The sequence below is a fragment of the Littorina saxatilis genome, linkage group LG1 (genome assembly GCF_037325665.1).
Source record: "Littorina saxatilis isolate snail1 linkage group LG1, US_GU_Lsax_2.0, whole genome shotgun sequence".
NCBI classification, from domain to species: domain Eukaryota; kingdom Metazoa; phylum Mollusca; class Gastropoda; order Littorinimorpha; family Littorinidae; genus Littorina; species Littorina saxatilis.
In genome coordinates, this window is record NC_090245.1 from 93,696,400 (window position 1) to 93,718,092 (window position 21,693).

Consider the following 21,693-nt stretch of genomic DNA (forward strand, 5'->3'; position numbering starts at 1 on the left):
TCTGTCAACCCTAAAAATACCAAAAAAACGACGACGACCACCGTAAACCAGACTTTGATTCCAGCGACTGCCTCAGACACATACATAATTGCCCGAAAGTGAAAAAGCGTTGCGTTTGCTTCAAAATCTTAGTGTATACTATCTCTTGCTGGAGAGCATATTCTTCTACCACGATCAATTACAGGGAAAGATGACTCGATGACAAAACGGAAGACCGTCGCCGAGCCACGAGCAGAAACAGTGCAGACCAAACAACACACAACGCACAAACAGCAGGCCCAGTCTGTGGTACCAGTCAACTCTGCACAACCTCTCGACAGTTGTCAGCGCTTAAGCCATGCAGGCCAAGGTGAGTAGTTCCAGAGTGTATCCCTGCTAAGTCATGAGATTCAGCGATTGTTCTAAACAAATACGTGGCATACAATGACACATCCCAATTGTGGTCAGTGACCTTTAGATTAGTGAGTTGTTGAACAGAAATTAGCCCCCCTGTCTACTGTGTACGTGATTGTCTCTAAACTAACTCTATCATCCCGTCGCGATATAACCTTGAACGGTTGAAAACGACGTTAAACACCAAATAAAGAAATAACTCTGTCATCGTGTAAATATACTGAAACCCGGATTTTAGTTGCAGAAGAAGAGGCAGCTGAAGGAGAGGATAAGCCACAAGCAAAAAGCAACGAAGTCCAGCAACAGACAACACGCGCAGATGTCCCGCCCAAACCACGTGACTCTACTGCACAACATCAGAACACACTTGAGCACAATGACGACGAAAGCGCAGGTTTGTGATTATGGAGATGGACGTACTGTGGGTTTGAAATACGAATAATATTCTAAAAATGTTCATCTTCTCTGAAAGAGTAGTGCTTATGTTGTTAAGGGTGATCACATTCGTTTAAACACTCACCGCTTGAGAACATCCTAGGTGCCCTCCGTAAAGAGCGAGCATTTTCCTAAGAATTTATTTTTTGCGTGCCCAGACAGATTGTCTAACCCACAATCGGACGCCTCGTTTTGGCGCTAGAACTAACTTTTAAAATCGAAATAATAATTTGACAGCTTGTTACACAAACATTCTTAAATCATAAAATAATTATTTTTTCAGCAAGACAAGATCAGTACAATTCGAAGTTTTTTTTTTTTTTTTTTTTTTTTTTGCCAAGCACATCATTGTGGGGCTTTTAATCAATAACATGCATCCGTCTACAACGTATCATCATTTATCCATCAACATTTATAATAAATGGCAAGTATACAAGACATATACAACATTAGGACATAACAGACAGACGGACATATAACATACCGTTCGCCTACAAGTAAGGCCGGAGCTTAACATAACATGCAGATTACAGTACTTGACATTATGGACGTATTACCTGCTTAATAATAATACAGTCAGTTAATAATACCGTCAAAAAAAAAAGAAAAAAGAATCAAAGCAAAAACACATATATATACGCAAATCATCACATCTCTGCACAACCTAGCGTACTACCTAACCAACTCTTCATATGGGGACCATAATTCTACAAATTTGGTAATGTTACCAGAATTGAAACTGGAATATTTTTCTATTTCAAATCTGTATTTCAAATTTTTTTAAAATATTTCTAACAGTGGCCTTGTCTCTTCTAACTTACTCTTATAAATATAAAACTTTGCAAACAAAATGATAAAATCCAAAACCACATCTACCTTAACATTGTTCATACACCCAAACAAAATAAATTCTTCTGTAAAAAGAACATTTGCACGGTAAATACCACTTCTGTTTAACAAATCTTCCAAATCAGTCCACAAATTTCGACGAAGCGGGCAGTACCAAAATATACGGGAAATTGTTTCATTTTCAATTTTACAAAAGGCACAAAGGGGACTGTCAAGAATCTGTTGAACAAATAACCGGCTAGCAACACCAATAATGCGATGAAGCAATCTGGTATGGAACCATCTTAACTGTGTGTCCTTAGTTGTTTTAAAACACTTATCACAAATCTGTTTCCAGTTCAGGTTGTAAAAATACATATTCCATCTGTTCATGCCTGCAGGGTTATCATCAAATTTTGATTTCAAAAAGACTTCTTTAATTGCCTGTTTGCCTCTACAAATAATCTGCCAGGGTTTATAATCCCTAATCTGAAAACCATTCAACGAATCAATTTTTACTTTTCTCTGATATTTTCGTAAGGACTTAATCACTCCCTCACAGAATACAAAATTAGTTTGAACAAAAGGAACATTTAACCAAAATTCTTCAAAGGTAAAAAAACGTCCATTTAAATGTAGCAACTGATGGACAAACACTACATAATTTTCAATCCATTCCTTATATACTATTGTACCGTGGTCTCGTATAATGTTCAAATTGTAATGTATACATTCGGAAACAAAATCATTCACATTAATTACCTCGCTTAAGGAACAGCATTTCTTATAATGTTTCAAAACATCCTTCCAAAAACTGTTACCACATCGTTTCATTAACACATTTACATACTCGGCACCCACTTTAAATATGTCTTTCATTCCAGGTATCATATCAAAAATAAGCTTTTTTACATCAAATTCAAACATCTTTAATCTGCGAATCCAATTTATTTTTACTGATGCCACAAAAGTGTAAATGTCAATCATATTCAGACCACCATTGCAATAGGGTCTGCAAACGACATTACGCCGAATCTTTGCAGGTTTACCATTCCACAGGAAGGAATAAAAGGCTGCATTCACTTCTCGTAAAAAGTCTTCGGGTGGGTCTGGCAATACAGTTAATAAATAAACCAATTTTGAAAGGACCAAAGTTTTCAAAATTATAATTCTACCGAATGGTGTTAACTGTCTTCTGCTCCAATCGTTTAAAATTCTTTTAATCTCTTTTAATTTTCCTTCATAATTAATTTCCAGAATGTTGCCGGTGTTTGTCAAAAATTTGACTCCCAATACTTTAAAAATCCCAGGGTCCCAACAGAAGTTCATATCCCTCATATATCTTTCTTGTGAATTTCGCTTTCTTCCAATCCAGACAATTTGAGTTGTTTTCATTATTTATCTTTAATCCGGAACATTTAGAAAATGTCTGTAAAGTTTTGACACATTCAACAAACGATTCTTTACTGCCATCCAAATAAAGAGTTGTATCGTCCGCAAATTGAGAAAATAACAATTCCTCGTTATTCAATTTCAATCCTTTTATCACAGAATTAGTACGTAACATTAATGGTAGTAATTCGAAGTTTTGATAGTTTTAAAAAAGGGAGCCCGGAAGCTGTCACGCTTGTTTGTTGCGGAAATGACACTGGCATGTAGGCCTAGTGATCGCTCACAACGTGTGTTGATGGAGGTCACATGGGTTTAGCTTGAGGTCACGTGAGTTTAGGAAAACACACGTGCTTAGCGAACACTTCCAATGATCAACAAGCCATCGGTTGCGATTCGTGGCTCCGCTGTTTATATTTTCGAAAGAAAATGGTATCATATTTAGCGCATGTTGCAGGATAAAGCCGATGGTAAGCGTGGAACATGCTCCGCCTCGTTTTGAAAAGTGAGTGTCGCCAAGGTACAGGCTGGGCTTGGGCTCTTACTCTACCAGACCGCAACAAATCCGGACTGAGTTCTTTCCGGAAAACGTCTATTCATGCAAATATATGACGTCAATAGCATCAGTACATTGATGTAGGATATACTTTTTCTGGGTAAAAACACCGCTTTCGGAAGGAAGGGAAAATGTAAAGAAATTACACAGACTAAATGATATAGACTTTTAAATGTGATGACATGCCAATAATCATGTACACGATGGTTGCGTAATTGGATGTCGTATTAACTTTGACCGTTTAATTAGTCACAGAATCTATATATGAAAGTGGTATAATTTCCCGGTTTGCGTTTGTTGTAATGACGTGTTTGTGTTTGAATTATTGGAAGATGTCTTTTCTATTTTGCTGATAAAAGCGAAATAACATGACGTTATGGTAGGTTAACATTAGATCAGTTTCTCAGTTTACATAAAAATATTATGACCGGTTGATTAAATAGCCTGGTAGTGCTATTGACACGTATAATGATAGCGTGCATTGTGTTTTTAAGAAATAGTGAGATCGACGCGTAGTGCAATTGAGACCTAGTGATATTGATAATCCTGCCTTGTGTTATTATCCCTTCGTGTTGATAACACTTCTTTTCTCATTTGTGTCAATAACGCTACAAAAATAGTGCAAATGACAGGTAGTGCGACCGAGAAGTATCGCTGTGCTGGAGAGTCTGATGAACTAGAATGAAAATGTGTCATGTGCATTGTGTGTCGATGGACCTGGCTGCTGTTAGATTATGTCTGTCTGTGATATTGTGTTCTTGAGGTCCTGTTCCCCCCCCCCCCCCCCTTTCTCGTTGCTGCGATAAAACAGATCTTTCTACCCTAAAAAAAAAAAAAAAAAGACGACGACCACCGTAAACCAGACTTCGATTCCAGCGACTGCCTCAGACACATACATAATTGCCCGAAAGTGAAAAAGCGTTGCGTTTGCTTCAAAATCCTAGTGTATACTATCTCTTGCTGGAGAGCATATTCTTCTACTATACTACGATCAAATACAGGGAAAGATGACTCGATGACAAAACGGAAGACCATCGCCGAGCCACGAGCAGAAACAGTGCAGACCAAACAACACACAACGCACAAACAGCAGGCCCAGTCTGTGGTACCAGTCAACTCTGCACAACCTCTCGACAGTTGTCAGCGCATAGGCCATGCAGGCCAAGGTGAGTAGTTCCAGAGTGTATCCCTGCTAAGTCATGAGATTCAGCGATTGTTCTAAACAAATACGTGGCATACAATGACACATCCCAATTGTGGTCAGTGACCTTTAGATCAGTGAGTTGTTGAAAAGAAATTAGCCCCCCTGTCTACTGTGTACGTGATTGTCTCTAAACTAACTCTGTCATCCCGTCGCGATATAACCTTGAACGGTTGAAAACGACGTTAAACACCAAATAAAGAAATAACTCTGTCATCGTGTAAATATACTGAAACCAAGATTTTAGTTGCAGAAGAAGAGGCAGCTGAAGGAGAGGATAAGCCACAAGCAAAAAGCAACGAAGTCCAGCAACAGACAACACGCGCAGATGTCCCGCCCAAACCACGTGACTCTACTGCACAACATCAGAACACACTTGAGCACAATGACGACGAAAGCGCAGGTTTGTGATTATGGAGATGGACGTACTGTGGGTTTGAAATACGAATAATATTCTAAAAATGTTCATCTTCTCTGAAAGAGTAGTGCTTATGTTGTTAAGGGTGATCACATTCGTTTAAACACTCACCGCTTGAGAACATCCTAGGTGCCCTCCGTAAAGAGCGAGCATTTTCCTAAGAATTTATTTTTTGCGTGCCCAGACAGATTGTCTAACCCACAATCGGACGCCTCGTTTTGGCGCTAGAACTAACTTTTAAAATCGAAATAATAATTTGACAGCTTGTTACACAAACATTCTTAAATCATAAAATAATTATTTTTTCAGCAAGACAAGATCAGTACAATTCGAAGGTTTTTTTTGGTTGTTTTTTTTTGTTTTGCCAAGCACATCATTGTGGGGCTTTTAATCAATAATATGCATCCGTCTACAATGTATCATCATTCATCCATCAACATTTATAATAAATATGTAAATGGCAAGTATACAAGACCTATATACAACATTAGGACTTTACAGACAGACGGACATATAACATACCGTTCGCATACAAGTAAGACCGGAGCTTAACATAACATGCAGATTACAGTACTTGACATTATGGACGTATTACCTGCTTAATAATAATACAGTCAGTTAATAATACCGTCAAACAAACAAAACAAAAAAGAATCAAAGCAAAAACACATTATATTATACGCAAATCCTCACATCTCTGCACAACCTAGCGTACTACCTAACCAACTCTTCATATGGGGACCATAATTCTACAAATTTGGTAATGTTACCAGAATTGAAACTGGAATATTTTTCTATTTCAAATCTGTATTTCAAATTTCTTAAAAATATTTCTAACAGTGGCCTTGTCTCTTGTAACTTACTCTTATAAATATAAAACTTTGCAAACAAAATGATAAAATCCAAAACCACATCTACCTTAACATTGTTCATACACCCAAACAAAATAAATTCTTCTGTAAAAAGAACATTTGCACGGTAAATACCACTTCTGTTTAACAAATCTTCCAAATCAGTCCACAAATTTCGACGAAGCGGGCAGTACCAAAATATACGGGAAATTGTTTCATTTTCAATTTTACAAAAGGCACAAAGGGGACTGTCAAGAATCTTTTGAACAAATAACCGGCTAGCAACACCAAGAATGTGGTGAAGCAATCTGGTCTGGAACCATCTTAACTGCGTGTCCTTAGTTGTTTTAAAACACTTATCAAAAATCTGTTTCCAGTTCAGGTTGTAAAAATACATATTCCATCTGTTCATGCCTGCAGGGTTATCATCAAATTTTGATTTCAAAAAGACTTCTTTAATTGCCTGTTTGCCTCTACAAATAATCTGCCAGGGTTTATAATCCCTAATCTGAAAACCATTCAACGAATCAATTTTTACTTTTCTCTGATATTTTCGTAAGGACTTAATCACTCCCTCATAGAATAAAACATTAGTTTGAACAAAAGGAACATTTAACCTAAATTCTTCAAAGGTAAAGAAATGTCCATCTAAATGTAGCAACTGATGGACAAACACTATATTTTTTTCAATCCATTCCTTATTTACTATTGTACCGTGGTCTAGCTCGTATAATGTTCAAATTGTAATGTATTCATCCGGAAACAAAATCATTCACATTAATTACCTCGCTTAAGGAACAGTATTTCTTATAATGTTTCAAAACATCCTTCCAAAAACTGTTACCACATCGTTTCATTAACACATTTACATACTCGGCACCCACTTTAAATATGTCTTTCATTCCAGGTATCATATCAAAAATAAGCTTTTTTACATCAAATTCAAACATCTTTAATCTGCGAATCCAATTTATTTTTACTGATGCCACAAAAGTGTAAATGTCAATCATATTCAGACCACCATTGCAATAGGGTCTGCAAACGACATTACGCCGAATCTTTGCAGGTTTACCATTCCACAGGAAGGAATAAAAGGCTGCATTCACTTCTCGTAAAAAGTCTTCGGGTGGGTCTGGCAATACAGTTAATAAATAAACCAATTTTGAAAGGACCAAAGTTTTCAAAATTATAATCCACCGAATGGTGTTAACTGTCTTCTGCTCCAATCGTTTAAAATTCTTTTAATCTCGTTTAATTTTCCTTCATAATTAATTTCCAGAATGTTGCCGGTGTTTGTCGAAAATTTGACTCCCAATACTTTAAAAATCCCAGGGTCCCAACAGAAGTTCATATCCCTCATATATCTTTCTTGTGAATTTCGCTTTCTTCCGATCCAGACAATTTGAGTTTTGTCATTATTTATCTTTAATCCGGAAAATTTAGAAAATTTCTGTAAAGTTTTAACACATTCAACAAACGATTGTTTACTGCCATCCAAATAAAGAGTTGTATCGTCCGCAAACTGAGACAATAACACTTCCTCATTATTCAATTTCAATCCTTTTATCACAGAATTATTACGTAACATTAATGGTAGTAATTCGAAGTTTTGATAGTTTTAAAAAAGGGAGCCCGGAAGCTGTTGCGGAAATGACACTTGGCTGGTAGGCCTAGTGATCGCTCACAACGTGTTTTGATGGAGGTCACATGGGTTTAGCTTGAGGTCACGTGAGTTTAGGAAAACACACGTGCTTAGCGAACACTTCCAATGATCAACAAGCCATCGGTTGCGATTCGTGGCTCCGCTGTTTATATTTTCGAAAGAAAATGGTATCATATTTAGCGCATGTTGCAGGATAAAGCCGATGGAAAGCGTGGAACATGCTCCGCCTCGTTTTGAAAAGTGAGTGTCGCCAAGGTGCAGGCTGGGCTTGGGCTCTTACTCTACCAGACCGCAACAAATTCGGACTGAGTTCTTTCCGGAAAACGTCTATTCATGCAAATATATGACGTCAATAGCATCAGTACATTGATGTAGGATATACTTTTTCTGGGTAAAAACACCGCTTTCGGAAGGAAGGGAAAATGTAAAGAAATTACACAGACTAAATGATATAGACTTTTAAATGTGATGACATGCCAATAATCATGTACACGATGGTTGCGTAATTGGATGTCGTATTAACTTTGACCGTTTAATTAGTCACAGAATCTATATGTAAGTGATATAATTTCCCGGTTTGCGTTTGTTGTAATGACGTGTTTGTGTTTGAATTATTGGAAGATGTCTTTTCTATTTTGCTGATAAAAGCGAAATAACATGACGTTATGGTAGGTTAACATTAGATCAGTTTCTCAGTTTACATAAAAATATTATGACCGGTTGATTAAATAGCCTGGTAGTGCTATTGACACGTATAATGATAGCGTGCATTGTGTTTTTAAGAAATAGTGAGATCGACGCGTAGTGCAATTGAGACCTAGTGATATTGATAATCCTGCCTTGTGTTATTATCCCTTCGTGTTTATAACACTTCTTTTCTCATTTGTGTCAATAACGCTACAAAAATAGTGCAAATGACAGGAAGTGCGACCGAGAAGTATCGCTGTGCTGGAGAGTCTGATGAACTAGAATGAAAATGTGTCATGTGCATTGTGTGTCGATGGACCTGGCTGCTGTTAGATTATGTCTGTCTGTGATATTGTGTTCTTGAGGTCCTGTCCCCCCCCCCCCCTTTCTCGTTGCTGCGATAAAGCAGATCTTTCTACCCTAAAAAAAACAAAAAGACGACGACCACCGTAAACCAGACTTTGATTCCAGCGACTGCCTCAGACACATACATAATTGCCCGAAAGTGAAAAAGCGTTGCGTTTGCTTCAAAATCTTAGTGTATACTATCTCTTGCTGGAGAGCATATTCTTCTACCACGATCAATTACAGGGAAAGATGACTCGATGACAAAACGGAAGACCATCGCCGAGCCACGAGCAGAAAAAGTGCAGACCAAACAACACACAACGCACAAACAGCAGGCCCAGTCTGTGGTACCAGTCAACTCTGCACAACCTCTCGACAGTTGTCAGCGCATAGGCCATGCAGGCCAAGGTGAGTAGTTCCAGAGTGTATCCCTGCTAAGTCATGAGATTCAGCGATTGTTCTAAACAAATACGTGGCATACAATGACACATCCCAATTGTGGTCAGTGACCTTTAGATTAGTGAGTTGTTGAACAGAAATTAGCCCCCCTGTCTACTGTGTACGTGATTGTCTCTAAACTAACTCTGTCATCGTGTAAATATACTGAAACCCGGATTTTAGTTGCAGAAGAAGAGGCAGCTGAAGGAGAGGATAAGCCACAAGCAAACAGCAACGAAGTCCAGCAACAGACAACACGCGCAGATGTCCCGCCCAAACCACGTGACTCTACTGCACAACATCAGAACACACTTGAGCACAATGACGACGAAAGCGCAGGTTTGTGATTATGGAGATGGACGTACTGTGGGTTTGAAATACGAATAATATTCTAAAAATGTTCATCTTCTCTGAAAGAGTAGTGCTTATGTTGTTAAGGGTGATCACATTCGTTTTAACATACAAGAATCTGATTTTAATGTTTCTTTGAGCATTGACAATATATCTGCCATGAGTGGACAAGAATAGTATCGTTTTTCTGCAGATGACTACACAGACTTTAGATTCTCTAGAAATGTTGTTCCTTTATTATGACAGGAACAGAACAGACAACTGAAGAAGCTGGAATGCAAGCCTGTCCCACAGACTCGGTTCAGCCACAAGCAGAAAGCAGCCAGGTCCGGCAACAGACAACGCCCAAAGATGTTTGGGTTAGATCAAGTGTCTCATCTGTACAGCATCAGGACACTTTTCAGCACAATGATCAAGAAGGAACAGGTTTGTGGTACTTTAACAAATGAATGCCACCACATTCCACGTCCTCATAAATTTCAAGTCGTGTTCTACATGCCATCTTTTTATTGAGGAGGAAACATTTTAATAAAAATGTGTTGGCTTTTCTGCAAAATGTTTATGACCTTGCATGCATACAGACCACGTTACAAGTACTGCCAACATGTCATTTGAGTATGACCACTGGCGTAAATGTCCTAGCAATGTAAACATATGTGAAAATAACGTTCATTCTGTTTTTCAGAGACAGTGATTATCGCTGAGTGCCTCCCAAAATTCACTGCAACCACGCATGACTGGGCATCGCTGTAGCGCAGCAATCATGTAAACATTAATTTACAAGGTCTAGCACGTTTCCACCATTGGTTATACTGAAATGAAACTTTGGTAGCTAGAGCTTGTGTCAATCATTTGTTTGTGTGCATGCAAAGTCCTGATGTTTAAGATGCAGCTCCACCAACCTTTGACGAGTTTTAAAACATTTCCTGACAGATTGCATAATCAGATAGTGTGTTAAAATATATTTTTAAAATGTCAAAATATAACACCATATCATCGTTAAAATACAGCGCGTTTTCTCTCGGTACCCTTTAAAATTGACACAAAAACTTCCTCTTTGTTTGGTTTGCTCATGCGACCGAGGTAGGAATGACACAACACAAGAAATACACACGATATCAAAGCAAAACAATTAGTTGTGGATAATTATTGATTTGAATTTTATCTTTCTATTTAAAATTGCCCAGATGCGGCTAATCTGAATTTGTGTAGATTTTCTAATCGGTACCCTAGGTTTATGTCAAGTAGATTTTAGGGGTACCCTTTCTTGAGCGGTGGTCACGTGGCCCTTGCAAAAACAATCTTTGATCCGAAAGTACGCCCGATAGCCAAGTAGAGTGCCTTAAATGCCATGTACATACTGTTTGAATGAAATGCCATGCGAATGAATGCTTTAGTTGGGATATGAAAACTGTTGATTTTTTTAATTTGTGAGTTAAAGGCACACTCAGCTTCCTGTACCCCATCAGTTTCTGGTCACAGAAACTGTCAGGCTTTGACACACAGTACAAACACAAATATCCATTCAAACTGACTGTCATTTGATGCTATTGCATACTCTTGTAAGTGTGTTCCATAAGGTTAGAACTGCTTTTTTCGTGAGAACATTTAAATCGTTCTGTAAACTATTTAAGGTAACATTCGTGTTTTTTTTTAAATAACCTAAGGTGACAGTAATTGCACCTTATTGCAAAAAAATTGGTGTTTTCTAGTCAAAAACAGTTTGATTTGTATTAAAGAACACAGATTTCACCTTTCCTTGAAGAGTATAACAGTTACTTCGTTAGAGGTGTTATGTACTTTTATATGTTGCATAATATATTTCTTACTGCTTAAATGTGTATTTTATTTCAGGCGCAGATACCTGTCTGAAAGATACTAAAACAAGGGTATCACCCACAGGAGATGAATCAAGAACATATCCGAAGACAATAATTGATTCACAGGTAATGCAGTGTAAATTGGGTAAACATGTAATACTGTTAACATCAACCTTTCTCAAGATGTCAAAAGATAGGATAAATAGGTCACACCTCATTGGGGATAACAAAGATATTTTTTGATTATGGTATGGTGTGCCCGGCAATGGATCCTCAGGGAAAATAGTCAAGCTCTAATGGACTCGGAAGTATGTAAACTCGAAAAAGGTCACATATGAAAACGCCCCATGTCACCTGTTCCTTTCATCAGAACAGTCACATTCTGATGAATAATACATTTTTGCAGAAGCATGGAGTTATTTCTTCAAACTCTTTCTGTTAGTATTTGAATATTTTATAAAGTTTCCTAAATGTACAATCTATAAGAATGTTGGAACTTTGAAGACAATTACCGAAAGGACCACCTTTTTATTTACACAATACAAACCATAACCACCATAAACAGAATCTATGTGATATACTGGAATGAAGCCTCCAATTTTGTGTCCGTAAAAGACAGTTAAACTGGAATCTGAAATTATATAACTTGCTAAACAAATGTCAACTTGAGTACTATTGTAGATGTTGTTGCTGTTGCTGCTGTTGTTGTTTGTTGTGGTTGTTGTTGACGGTGGTGGTGGTTTCTTCTAAACGATAGTCAGAAGTAAATGGTGTCCCAGGAGTCAAGGGCATTTCATTAGATGACAATGTGTGAGTCAGCGAGGTTTTCTTCAATGTTAAAACAACTAGTACTGTTTTCATGGCAAAATACGCGTAGACAGAAGAATCCGACCTGAAGTATTGTAATGCAGCCATCTTTCACTCACCCAACAAACAGGCCCCACTTGATCCTGCGGGACCGCATAGGCCAAATAGCGAAGAACAAGAACTGCCCGATCACTTGACAGTTGAGAACGTCTCCGACTCAGATTCTGAAGATAAATCCACAACATCTACACAGGCGGTAAGTGATTTGCAGGTAATTTTGTAAAAATTGGGCCATCAGCTAATGTGGTTAACACCAACTTGTTTTTCTGTTGGGTGTATCTTTAAAGTTACATAGAAAATGATAACAGTGATGCCAAGTGGAAATTTCGAAAATCGTTTCGATAAATATAACAGGAAAATATTACAGAAGAAGGATATTGTGTCGAAGTTTTAACGAGTAAGTAATCTTGCCAGTTGCGCTTTCAAGAACACTTCAGAAAAAGAAGCATTCTTTAGAACATTACAGCTCCAGCATTCCTTTGTTTAATATTATGCAAACACAGTTCCATCAAACACATGCGTTCAACTCTACATTCCTTGCCTAATGTTTGTAGCAGTTTTGGCATGAATGTTATATCATTCTTTTCCATCAAGCTGTAAAGACCTTAAGCACATTATGAAACTCACCAAAACTCGACGGTCCCGGTCCTTTGCGTAAAAATATCATATCAAGAAAAGCAAATGCTCATTGTTCTCACCTTCATCATAACCGTAACATGAATCAATACACAACTTATCTGCTGAAAATATCTGATTAACCGTTCCAAAAATGATCAATTGACTTTTCTTGACCCAAAGTCGATCCCAATGCGACCTTGATATTTGACCAGGATCAACAAGACTTATGTCTACAGGTCATCAACCCCTAGAAGTGTGTACATTGTCAAAAATATAGAATGGAAGATACATTTTCAAAGATAACATGGAATAAAAAAAACAATGTTATTGTTGTTAACCTAACTGCGACCTTGAGATATGTTTACGGGTGTAGATCATGACACTCTGGAAGTGTGTACAGTTTCAAAGCAAAGCTCTAGCTTCAAACACGAGAACATAATAACTGTATGAGCTTGACCCTGAGATGACCTTGAAATGGGTCAAGTTTGAAGGTCATCAAGCCTTAGTAAGGTGTGTAGTTTAAAAACGTTTAAGCAATTGACAGTTTTCGATTTGATGATGCTGTATGCAGACATCAAACCCTAGTAGTTTGTAAAGTTTAAAAGCTCTATCTTATAGGCTTAATACATCCGAGAAAACCTCAACCTTACGTGTTAAGTTCACGAATGGACGACTGGCCGGCCGGCATTCCCTCCGTCCATATAGACAAACACTGCTAATTCATAAGACACACTTGTTACTCAGGTGACCGTAAAAAGATTTCAGTAAGCATTAAGAAAAGTTTGAACTCTGACTTTTGCCACAAACGTTAGTATTCAATCCTAGTGACGCAGGCTCTCTATTAGATGTAGCGCTAAGCAAATATGTGTCGTTCTGTAACAGTAAAGCTGTGTACCATATCTGTGACATCCATCATGGAGGTCCCCAAAGGGGGGGTATCATCACGATCACGGGAAGGAACATTTTAGCTTTCACGATCACAGTTACCTTGATTTTTGTTTTCACGATCACAAACACCTTGACGAACAGAGGATCATAGAATGATACAGCTGTGAAAAATGTACGTTCAAAATAGTATGTTTTGCAATAATGCCCATCACGATCACGAAAACAAATGACGATCACGATCACGAGACTTGATTTTTTTGTCATCACGGATCACGGGTAAAGTCCCATCACGATCACAGAAATGGAAATTTCGGCAATCACGGTCACAAAAAGGTCAAAAAACGCCAATCACGATCACGATTTTAAACCCTTTGGGGCCCTCATCATGAAAACAGACGATTTTCGCAAATAACTCTGTCAGGATTTTCAGCAGTCTAGAAGATTAAGAGCCCCTTTACCTTGGACAAGGTTTTTACAACATCCGGAGCATGTTCCTCATTTCCGATCGGCTGCATCCTGCAATCGGACGAACAACTAACGCTGATATGTATGTTATGCAGAGCGCCGACAACATGATACCCTCTTCTTTCAAAAATCAGCGCTTATGAGTTCGTCGGAGTTCAGAATTTGTTGTGAAAATGATCGCTGGCACGTCAGTATCACAATTTGTTTTGATCTGTGTCACATGGGTTCGGCTTGAGGTTTAGAAAAAACATATACACTTTCAAAGATCCGTAAGCTAATGGGGGTTGTTCATGGCTCTGATGATTATATTTTCGAAAGAAAATGGTATCATATTTACCGCACGCTGCATATCATAAACATCAGAATTAGTTGTTTGTCCCTACCGCAGGATACAGCTGATCAGAAGCGTGGAACATGCTCCGAATGTTGTGGGAAACCTTGTCCGAGGCGCAGGGGTACTTACTCTTCCAGATTGCTGAAAATCCTGACAGAGTTGTTCCCGTTAAACGTCTGTTGAAAGTGTATGAAGACGTTGCTCATATGGTTTATTATTGGAAATAAATGGTTAGCCGGTAAACGTAGTGTGTGTATTCATTGTGCCTTCTTCTTACATTTTAATCAGAAGCGGTTTCACAGGAATCATGGGTATATCAAAACATGATCATGTAAGAGTCAGCGAGGCATTCTTAGATAGAATCTCAAATAGTTATGTGTTTCAATTGCAAAATACACGCATACTGAGCATAGTCCACCTTGAAGTATTGTGATGCAGTTTGTGTGTTGCAGATGACGCAAACAAGCTCCGCATTGCCAGGGATATCGCCATCGCATTTACCAAATAACACTCATCAACAAGAACTGCCTATTTACTTGACAATTGAGAACACGTCCGACTCAGATTCTGATTTAGATTCAGAGTTTCAGGAAAGGCCTGAGCATACAAGCGCAGACTCAAACCACCTTAGCTTGGAAAGCATTGTGTGCAATATATTGTACGTTTGCGTATGTTTTATTGTCCTCTGTTTTCTGATGAAGTTGTGTTTTTGTGAGTTTTTTCAATGATCTGCAGTAATGTGTAACATGTACACACGAAGGAAGAGGCAAACGACTGCATACACATGAAATCAAACATTAAAACGTTGCTTTGTCCAACCTGATGCTAGTCAGTCAACTTGCTATTGGGCAATCCAAAAAAAAAAACTCACCTAAGCCTGACATTAAAAATGGAATTTACTGCTTGTTCACCCTACAAATGTCATAACAGATGTTTATACTTACTCAAACCACACTCCATTTGCCTCTCATTCCCTCCCCTTACATGCCGCCATTTTGTTTTTGAGGCCATTTGGGGACGCTCTTTGTGAAGTCCTTTTGTGTTAAGTTTTAATAATGTTATCGCTTGTGCTAGCGTTCCATTGTTTTGGTTTTGAAAACTAGTCAGAGTTGCTGAAGAAGCCTTAAACTACTGTTTGATCTATTTATGTAATACCAAATGTTAATTGTTTCTGAAATATGTTCAACACATTTTCTACCAAAACATTGTGCCACGTCAGTGACGTTTAAGGTGTAGCCAAGTGGCGTACCCCGTCTCTTTGTGTGTGTAATCTCCTGCCCGACCCAGTTGCCTCCCCTGTCTATTGCTATTCCCTCTGTGTGTGTGTGTTTGTTACATTGGGTTTACCTTAAATATTGCCCTTTGTGCTAGGAAATCCTTAACTTAAACTGGTGAGGAGAAGCAGCAGAGTAACCTCTAACCATCAGTGCCGAAGGAGTGACTAAATAATACCTGGTTGTCTTTGTGCACTGTACTTTATTGTTGTAAACCGGTCGAAGAGGTGTGTTTGCTATCGTAGAGTAGACTCTTAACCGGATTCAGTTCTAATCTATCTTATCCCAGATTTAGGTGGTAAGATCCCATAACTTTCCCGGTCCCGTTTAGCTAGTATTATGTATCAGCTTTGTAACCGCTTGTAATGAGCTATATCCCGTGTGTAACACAGACACGGCTCTCTGCCTCTTTAACGATCCCTATCATTGGGCAGGAATTTTAAGTACGACACCCCCCGTTGGCTTACACCGGGTAGCCTCCCTATTGGCTTATCGCCACAGGGAGTCTTTAAAAGGGTGAACATTAGGCTAGATCAGCAAACGCGATTAGTGACACATGAGCGGGCTGTGTGGTGCTCCTGTTGTGTTGTTGCCGTGAACGTGTCGAAGCGCTGCCCAAATTTCTCGTGAGCCGGTCAAGCTAGCTGTGTAGTTTGGCGCGAAGTTTGTTTGCGGTCGACTTGTGGTTTTCAATTCTGAGACCTGTCTCTTTGTGTTTCTCGACTTAGGCGTCAGCAGCAGATTTTGTGTTTACGTTTCAAGTGTGCTCACTGAGGAGAATCTGTAAGTAACTAAATGCTTTATTCATTCCTTATGTTTTATTCTTATGTTTCATTTGATGCTATGATGTTTGCATATGTACATTTTGGTCCCGGGCGATGTCCGACCGGTCTCGCGTCAGAGTTGATGACGCCATTTTGATCTATCGGAGAGATGTGTTTTCTAGATCAGTTTCTAATTACTTTCATGATTTGGCGCTGAAATTGAGCGTTAATAACTTTTAATATTTGATGACCAGTTGTTCTAAAGTTGTTTTAGAGTCTTGTGAATTAAAGACTCGTAAGAATCAAGTAAGGCAGACTCGATCTCATACGAGAAAAGCCTGCCTCCCGATATTTTATGTCGAGTAGACCTATGTTAGATCTCCTTTTACAAGGACAGTTTTATAACGATGAAGTCCGGTAAGGTAAGTCGAACCTTTCTCAGATTTCGGTTTTCGATGAGAAGGGATTTGAATACTTTGCTGGACGGAATTCCGCTTCGTAGCCAGTTTTGTTGAGGAACAAAGAGGTTCTCAGTTTTCGCTTCGCTGAGGATCGTTCTTTGTTTCCAGCACTGTAACCGTAACTTTGTAAAGGCGAAGTGTACAACATGACATGCTTTATGAAGTCAAGTCAAGTCAAGTTGTATTATTCCAATAAAACCCCGTGAGGGTACATGGAAAATTAAAAAACACAGTAAAAACACATTTCATTCAACACCAAATAAAAGGAACTAAAACAAAAAGAAATCAGACTATGTACAGAAAAGGGAGTTGAGGGGTGAGGGAGAGCAAAAACAATACAAGAAACAATTCAACAATAATAATAATTAATAATAATAATAATAATAATAATAATAATAATAATAAAACACTACAAGTGCAAAGTGGTTACATGCATTTCTTTACTATGGGAAATGGGGGGAAGGGGGAGGGTGAGTTAACATCAGGACAAAAATACTATTACAAACAACACAAAACAGATATCGGAGTATAAAACTAAAAGAGAATTAAATTTTACTCGCTTCTCAAACAGTCCATGACAAGTGTCATGAACTTTGCGAGTTTTAGCAATAAACTCTTTTTTGTAGTGGAAAAAAGCTCTTTGAATTTAACTGAATTGGGACGGGCATACTAATAGCACCGTAACAACTGTTTTCTATAATTGATAAAAAAAGGACATACAAAAATATAATGGAACTCGTCCCCAAGGTCACCTGATGAACATTTGTGACAGATTCTGTCTTGTCTGGGAACACCAAGAGTCCTACCTTTTTGTATAGGCAATGAAGTGTTGTGATGCATTACTTTTCATGTGTTCGATCATGTTGCTGCATGCATACACCGGCACGGTTGGCCTAGTGGTAAGGCGTCCGCCCCGTGATCGGGAGGTCGTGGGTTCGATCCCCGGCCGGGTCATACCTAAGACTTTCAAATTGGCAATCTAGTGGCTGCTCCGCCTGGCGTCTGGCATTATGGGGTTAGTGCTAGGACTGGTTGGTCCGGTGTCAGAATAATGTGACTGGGTGAGACATGAGGCCTGTGCTGCGACTTCTGTCTTGTGTGTGGCGCACGTTATATGTCAAAGCAGCACCGCCCTGATATGGCCCTTCGTGGTCGGCTGGGCGTTAAGCAAACAAACAAACAAAAATGTTGCTGCATTTCAAGCCGTATGTCGTTGACGGTTGATTGGCTGATGTAAGATTGTAGTGTCCGCCATTTTGACCGGCGTCCCCGTGTAATGTCAGAGCGCCGCCCTTCCCCCATTTTCCCTCTGTTCGGTGTGTCCCTTTTCCCGCCAGTTCAATGGGCTTTGCTTGGGGAAAACACATATACATGTACATGGCTTACCTTTCCTGCTCATTTTCCCAGTTAAGAATGTATTCAATCAACAGCCATTGCCGGATAACATCTGAAGCTATATAGTTAACTACTTGTTCAGACCTTAAGCAACCTGTGTGTTGGTTGTTATTCAGACTAAATGTGTTAGCCTGATTCTCTCTCTCCCTGTCCTTTGTCAGGCTTTGTGTCAGCCACAGTCATGTTATGTATTCTGTCCTGTGTCACTCACATGCATTTTTATGCATTGATATGTTGCTAGTCTTCATTTGTATTACTTTGTTTACCTGTACATAGTCTTGTGAACTTTGATTGTCATTCCTTTTTACTGATTCAGGCATGAGAATGATAGTGATCGTAAGACCTCAGACAAACGGAAGATACTGTCTACAGGCTGAGGCCCATTTTTAACTATTAATTCCCATGTTACACTTTTAAAGGCGTTTGCCTGCAGAAGAACTTTGCGACTTTCTTTATTTGGTGTTTAACGTCGTTTTCAACCACGAAGGTTATATCGCGACGAGGGAAAGGGGGAGATGGGAACTTTGCGACTGATACACCCTAAACAGTTTGTGCAGTCGCATAGACGCAAAAGACTTTTAGTCTAAAGCGATATGATTTAGTCGCACTTCCCTGTAAAGTAATAGACTGTTGTCTAACGCTTCATTTTGAAGCATGGGAGCGTGCGCTTACCCCATGCCTGAGTTATCTTTTTACATTTAGTCAAGTTTTGACTAAATGGTTTAACGTAGAAGGGGGGAATCGAGACGAGGGTCGTGGTGTATGTGCGTGCGTGCGTGTGTGTGTGTGTGTTGTGTGTGTGTGTGTGTGTAGAGCGATTCAGACTAAACTACTGGACCGATCTTTATGAAATTTGACATGAGAGTTCCTGGGTATGATATCCCGAGACGTTATTTTTCATTTTTTTGATACATTTCTTTGATGACGTCATATCCGGCTTTTCGTGAAAGTTGAGGCGGCACTGTCACGCCTTCATTTTTCAACCAAATTGGTTGAAATTTTGGTCAAGTAATCTTCGACAAAGCCCGGACTTCGGTATTGCATTTCAGCTTGGTGGCTTAAAAATTAATTAATGACTTTGGTCATTAAAAATCTGAAAATTGTAAAAAAAAAATGTTTTCATAAAACGATCAAGATTTACGTTCATCTTATTCTCCATCATTTTTTTTATTCCAAAAACATATAAATATGTTATATTTGGATTAAAAACAAGCTCTGAAAATTAAATATATAAAAATTAATATGAAAATTTAATTTTCGAAATCAATTCAAAAACACTTTCATCTTATTCCTTGTCGGTTCCTCATTCCAACAACATATATATATGGTATGGTATGTTTGGATTAAAAACACGCTCAGAAAGTTAAAACGAAGAGAGGTACAGAAAAGCGTGCTATCGTTCTCAGCGCAACTACTACCCCGCTCTTCTTGTCAATTTTACTGCCTTTGCCGTGAGCGGTGGACTGACGATGCTACGAGTATACGGTCTTGCTGCGTTGCATTGCGTTCAGTTTCATTCTGTGAGTTCGACAGCTACTTGACTAAATGTTGTATTTTCGCCTTACGCGACTTGTTTATTCTTGTCGTTATTATTCAACTCGATGAAGATGTGTCTTCATGGCGATGACCATGCTTAATAATAACAATTATTTTGCAGTTGCGGTTCATGCAGTGGGCTAATTTATGTAAAGCATTTGCCTATGCAAGGCGTAGGCCTAAGGGAAGATGTTGGTAACTTCCCTTGACATTAGCTGTTGTGGAGTTGTTTAACTCACTGTGGATTCTCTTTCAGAGAATGCTGTGTCTGCAGGATTTTGGCTGTATTGTTACTTGTCTATATTTGTCATGATTATTTTGTACAATGTTACATTCATTGGTTTATGCTTTGTATTATGTCATGTATGACTTAGAAGGCATGTTGTTTATAATTGAATTTTCTTTCCTTTTCCTTTAGTGCCTTTTTAATTACAATGCTTTCTGGTTTGCACCAGAAATTCTGGTTGCTACTAGAATAATTACCTTATAACACTATTTCTGGCATATATTGTTTCTGGCATATATTGTTTCTGGCATATATTGTTTCTGGTTTACACCAGAAATTCTGGTCTTACCTACATATATTGTGTCTGGTTCTATTATTGTTTCTAGCTGATTCTGGTACTGGTAAATACCAGGATTCATAATTTCTAGTTCTGGTCTATATTAGAGTTCTGTTCATTGTTTCTAATTTATAACTTATAGCATTGTTTCTGGTTGCTACCAGATTTAGCTAACTGTTTTGGAACATTTCTGATTTAGATAAGCTACCTGAGTGGTTATTCTTAGTTACATTTTGCTTTAATAAAAGATAAGTTAAAGCAACCTCTGTCTTCGGTGTCTTAATTGTATGCTCCTCTGCCTGTGCTATATATCCTTTTCCTTCCACCCGACCTTCCCACAAAGGTACAACAACGTTTTGTGGCGATGAGAAGATTTCTTGATGTTGGGTTGGTTTAAGCGTGTTTTATTCAATTTCTCAAACACACGTTTCAAACAATAACAACATTAAGAACGTTAACAAGCAGATTGCTTATGGACACGTTCTTGAAATGATAATCAATACACATTCCGATAGCAAAACATGATGTTGTGTTATTGTTGACATTTCGATCATTTCGATGAAGAAGTCCTACCATGTGATTTTTGTTCGTCTGCCATCATTTCGTTATGCACTAAGTGCGTCACCGAAGCGGCACTGCATTGTGGCACTTTGATACAATGTGCACTTGTTACAGGTAGATTTGTAACAACTTCTTTGTGAGTTAGGCAAACTCAGTTGTCACTATAGAAAGCTATGCGCAAAAAGAAGACGAATTTAGCCTTCAATTCTGTCTTATGTCTATGCAATTTAACCGAGTCATTTGCAGCGCTAATAGTCCACGCCATCACTTTCTTAACATTTGATGATAATTGCCTAGGGGCATGAGTAAAGCAGAAACAATGTAAATGATGTCAGAATGGTTTTCTGCTTTTAATGGAACCAGAAAGCGTTGCTGTTTGCTTGACAGCTTTGGCCATTTTCTTCTGTAACGCACTTGTAGTGTGTGATGTAAGTTCTCAGCGGCTTATTCAAGTCTGGTGTGCATCAAGACAGTATTCTTGTGTTTAAACTGCCGGTATGACATCCAGATCTTCACGTGAACGCACGCGGCGTTACAGACTGAACATGTCTAAAGAAGAAAATCACGAAAAAAAGCAACCGCGGACAAC

The 21,693-nt window shown here is 38.6% G+C and overlaps 1 protein-coding gene across 4 annotated transcripts in view; it reads left to right on the plus strand.

Annotated features, from left to right (window-relative positions):
- Positions 1-187: 187 nt before the first annotated feature.
- The window catches only part of LOC138945999 (enolase-phosphatase E1-like), a 21,607-nt gene continuing 101 nt past the window's right edge, over positions 188-21,693 (plus strand). Inside the window, exons 1-10 of one of the 4 annotated variants that reach the window (XR_011449153.1) lie at positions 188-349; positions 632-787; positions 4,603-4,767; positions 5,050-5,205; positions 9,013-9,177; positions 9,391-9,546; positions 11,413-11,504; positions 12,316-12,441; positions 15,003-15,780; positions 20,887-21,693. The exon at positions 20,887-21,693 is cut by the window's right edge and continues 101 nt beyond it. Coding sequence is in view for 1 of the 4 variants with exons in the window: in XM_070317545.1 (XP_070173646.1) it covers positions 199-349; positions 632-787; positions 4,603-4,767; positions 5,050-5,205; positions 9,013-9,177; positions 9,391-9,546; positions 11,413-11,504; positions 12,316-12,441; positions 15,003-15,278 (1,443 nt within the window). In the remaining 3 variants the exon portion in view is untranslated. Of the gene's footprint in view, positions 350-631; positions 788-4,602; positions 4,768-5,049; positions 5,206-9,012; positions 9,178-9,390; positions 9,547-11,412; positions 11,505-12,315; positions 12,442-15,002; positions 15,843-20,886 lie in introns of those variants that run through there. The other 3 variants (XR_011449161.1, XR_011449155.1, XM_070317545.1) reach the window with 3 other exon arrangements.